Below are 4,559 nucleotides of genomic sequence, written 5' to 3' on the forward strand. Positions count from 1 at the left end.
GGCGGGGGGGTGGGGGGGTTGGTGCGGTGGTGGTTTGATCTTTCACAAGGATTGCCCTTTCTCTTAACTGATTGTTCTGCCTTATTTTTCCCAAACCATTGTTGGTTATGATGCATTGCTACCACAGGCTAAACTGGGGGAACAGAATAAATTCTATTATGACGAAAAGCTTAAGCGATGGGTGGAGGAAGGCTCTGAACCTCCAGCTGAGGAAGCAGCGCTGCCACCCCCACCACCAACTGCTAGTTTCCAGAATGGAATGTCAGATTACAACATTAAAAATGCTTTAAAAAGTGAAAGCTTGCCTGCTAATGGAGGTCCCGAATTCAAAAGCCCAACTCAAGAGCGTGGTCCAGGGATCCCACCCATCCCACCTGGTTCCAATCAATTCTCAGCTCGTGGACGAATGGGAGTTCGATCAAGGTAGATGATTTGCAACCTTTTTTCTTCATGCTTTAGATATCTGCAGTCACCCATTTATCTTTTAATGCTATGTCACCTATGTGCGGAAAAAGATGCAATCTAAGATAGCTTTTTGAGGTCAAACATAGTGTCCAGGTGTTACAGCTTCGAGGAATTAGGAGGTTACCCTGAGAGCCAGACGTGTCTGAGTGAGGTCGCCCCATGTGGTCATTGCCATATAAGATGTTTTCCCGACTATAGATCAAGGCATGTCTAGAACACCAGGGCAATTGATTTTGTCCTGGAATATTAATAGATGAATCTTGCAAGGAAAATAAAAATCTGTGACGACTGATTACAATCATATCATCAGTTCCTTTACCATCGGATACCCCAAGTGGACTTGCTGCTTGGTTCATTCCTCCCCTTGTTATGCATGGCTATGCAATATTGTTTGGACATACACTTTGGTGTTTGCTTGCTTGAAAACATATGTTTAATTTCCCATTTTGTTTCCGGATGTGAACTTGATGGCACTCCTCTGCACTGGACTATCGGCAGGTATGTTGACACCTTCAACAAAGGTGGTGGAACCGTAGTAAATTCATTCCAATCAGCTTCTGTTCCAGCTGCAAAACCTGCGGCTGGTGCAAGTGCCAAGTTTTTCATTCCGACTCCTATAGCCTCGGGTGTACAGACGGACAATGCAATAGAAGACAACCATGGAACTGTGGCGACTAATGACGAACCTTCAACATCTGTTGCATCAGAGTCATCAATCCCGTCATTACCATCACCACCAATGCAACGGTTCCCCAGCATGGGTGACATTACCCCTACGAACACGGGGATGGGGGCAACGGAAAATGGTAATGGATCTCTTTCTTACCGCTCACGGCGAACAGCTTCATGGGGAGGGATTTCCAATACATTTGATCCTCCCAAGACAACTGAAATAAAGCCTCTAGGAGAGACATTGGGCATGCCACCATCAATGTTTATGCCTAGTGATCCTTCTCAAATGCGCATGGCCATGAATGGTGTCAGTTTGGCGGATGACCTCCAGGAGGTGGAACTGTGAGCTACATTGCCAAAGATGTAAATCTCATTGTTGCTTCTCTGTGATCACGTCAGGTCAGCACATTCCTCACTTTCCTTCCCCCTCAAAAAAATGGAATGTTTGGTTGAGCTGTGGGATTGGGATTTCATACAGGGAAATTGGTGCTCTGGTTTTTGATCAGTAGTGCTTAGCTTGCAACAGTTTTCTGTATGCTTGGACCAGGGCTGCTTTGAATGTCCCAGGAGCTGCAACCGTCCAATGTGGGGGAGTTGGTGTCCTTTTACAAAGCAAAGAGGACATGCTTCGGAAAATATGTACAGTTCATTTGTTGATTTATTGAATAAGAATCATTGTTTTTTTGTGGTGGCCCTTTTGAGGAAGATAGAGAGCCTAAGAAAGAGCACCCCTTATGCTATTTCTCTTGGGGTGGAAAGCTTGCTGAAATTGCAAAAGTAAGTTGTTTTTGTTCTATTTATGGCTTCCAAAATGCATATTAATTTTGAAATATGAGTTATGATGGCCAAATTTCCCTTCGATCAGTTTGGGAAGTGGGGGTGTTGGACCTGGGGGGTATTGCTTATTGCTGCAATGCAACTTATGAATGGTAAAATCTCGAATGCTGGTAAAATTTTATTTGGATCAATGTAGGGGGTCTCTGAATAGTGGAATTGAGGAATTGGAGTCTAAATTATCCTTGCTCTGTATGGAACTTTACATCCGTAGGGCGTGTTTGTTTTGTCATGAAAAGAAAAAATATCATTCAGATTCTGTATGTTTGGTTTTCTTTGCTTCCTTTGTGGCATTGGGAGCCTTCCCACTGGATAGAAGATTCCAGTGTTTGAATTTGAAATGGCCTTGGGCATGAGTATGACGATGTCCAAAAAAAAAAATCTCGCTAAGAGGGGGAGAAAAAATGGGTTTGTGAGAATTTCTGCCTAGAGGATGGCATTGAGGGGGTTATTAGAGAAGAGTTAACAGAGATCCGGGAAGCATACAAGAGAGGAGAGCACGAACAGAGCAAAAGTGAAGAATCTGCAGAAAATTTTCTATTCTGAACACTTACTGGATCCCAGCAACTCAAACGAAACCCTTTTCTTTTTTCCCTAATGACTGACTGAAGGAGCATACCATGGGAATTGCACATAGGGGGAGAAGAGGGGAAAACAGCAAATGGAAAGAATAGAAGTAGGACAAGTGCCTAATGATGCAACCATTGGATTGCTCAACTCTAACGAGCAGAACTTGGCAAACCTCAAAAGAGAAGAACTTGAACCTGTACACAACACCGGAAGGTGTTATCTGGCAGGTAACAGAAACGTTTTGTGATAATTAATTTGCCGAGGATTTTTTTTTTTTCTTTTGGTAATAATGAAAAAGAGGGAGGGAGGAGGGGGTTCCCTCCACACCAGTGTAAGGGATCTCAATTTTACTCCAATGAGGGTTTGGAGAATGATATCATTCATATGGGGGTAGCGTGGTCCTTGCACCAAGACACATGGGAGGGTGAAATGATCACCTTATCCCACATGAAATGTGAGAATTCTACCACTATTGATGTTTTCACACCTCTTATGCAACCCTCTACCTATTAAAAATTACATTTTCAAGGTAACCCGGTCATGGGCTTGTGGCACCCAAAAAGGTTATGATTGACTGTAAGGGGAATTAAAGAGAAGGGAAATGAAAATTTTATACTAAAAAGAAATATTTGTAATCATTACCCATGTAACTGTAACATTAACTTTAAATCATTTCACATTTGGTTATAAAATTTCACTTTACTTTGCATCCAAAACCTTTTGCTATAATATGTAAAATAAAAATTACACGTAAAATATATCAATACTAAATATGGTTAAAAAAATTAAGTAGTTTATACAATTATATCGGGTAATGACAATAATAATTTCTTTTTAAAGTATGAAAATTTTACTTTCCTTCACTTTAAATTCCCATTGCAATCAAACGGAGCCAAAGGGAAAAAGAACACCATATGGTTGCATGGCTCCTCTGTTCAGACATAAGAACACTTGAAATTACTGCTTTGCCCCTCATGAAATAAAAAATGCCTTCCATGTTGATTAATACTCATTTGTACTTTCATCAGACCTGCATATAATGAAATCTTAGAAAGCAGTCCAAGTTCTTACCAAGAGCCGGAAAAAACGTAGTGCTCATTATCAAATAGGTGCGAACCGCCCCAATTATCAAATAGGTTGGAAAACCTATGTGATTCTTAACAACATTTGAAAAAAAAAAAAAAAACACAATACGATTGCCTATTTTAATTCTGCTATGTAGCAAGATGATGTGATCCTGGCCGATAGAACGGGCAACTTCTTGATGATGAATTCCGAGGCAGAACTAGTAAACTCATCTGATCAACCATGTAATTGTGCTTTGTGGCAAAATTATATGGTGAATCTAGTTTTTAGATAGAAAAGGAAACATTTGGATTTGCTTGTTAAATCTCATATTCAAAGTCGATCAATCACCCTTCCATTGTGCAAGAGCCATGCTTTGTATGGGAATGCTCCCATCCATAGTCCTCCCATGGACCTCCTCGGTTTTCAAATCGTAATGCCACTTTGATAACTCCAGCTGAACTAAAACTTGACATGTGGATAAAGAGATCTTGAGTCTCTCTCAGTTAAATTCATTAATCTTATATGGGATGAGGTTAGGTATCCCACCGGCTTTCCTAGAACTAGTAACTCACCAATGAGAGCTGATATAGGAGTAGCACAAGGGATTTTTACAAAGAAACCTCAAGAGAGATAGAGATAGGCATAAATTTGAGTATACACCACTAGCATAACCAGCATTTTTCCATCTGATATATATATGTTGTGATAATGCTACCATAATCTTTATGCCAAACCAAGTCTAACAGCAACAAATGTCAATTCTAAGCAAAGCTTGGGTCATCTACTATGAAGATGAATACCCCTACTCAAACGATCATGTAACCCTCCAAATACAAGATTTGATCATGAATTCATTCTATTAGAATTAGGTCAAGCAATAAGAGTATCTATTTCACTCCAAACTTATGAAACAATAACTACTCCTTCCCCCCCCCCCCCCTTTTTTTTTT

General features: G+C 40.5%; 1 protein-coding gene across 4 annotated transcripts in view; it reads left to right on the forward strand.

Moving 5' to 3' along the window:
• Window positions 1–2,001, forward strand: part of LOC122085577 (protein transport protein SEC16A homolog) — a 20,593-nt gene extending 18,592 nt beyond the window's left edge. Inside the window, exons 13-15 of one of the 4 annotated variants that reach the window (XR_006142161.1) lie at window positions 128–423; window positions 964–1,536; window positions 1,616–2,001. Coding sequence is in view for 1 of the 4 variants with exons in the window: in XM_042654056.1 (XP_042509990.1) it covers window positions 128–423; window positions 964–1,483 (816 nt within the window). In the remaining 3 variants the exon portion in view is untranslated. Of the gene's footprint in view, window positions 1–127; window positions 424–963 lie in introns of all 4 variants that reach the window. The other 3 variants (XR_006142162.1, XR_006142160.1, XM_042654056.1) reach the window with 3 other exon arrangements.
• Window positions 2,002–4,559: the final 2,558 nt, after the last annotated feature.

The sequence above is a fragment of the Macadamia integrifolia genome, chromosome 8 (genome assembly GCF_013358625.1).
Source record: "Macadamia integrifolia cultivar HAES 741 chromosome 8, SCU_Mint_v3, whole genome shotgun sequence".
Classification (NCBI taxonomy): Eukaryota; Viridiplantae; Streptophyta; class Magnoliopsida; order Proteales; family Proteaceae; genus Macadamia; species Macadamia integrifolia.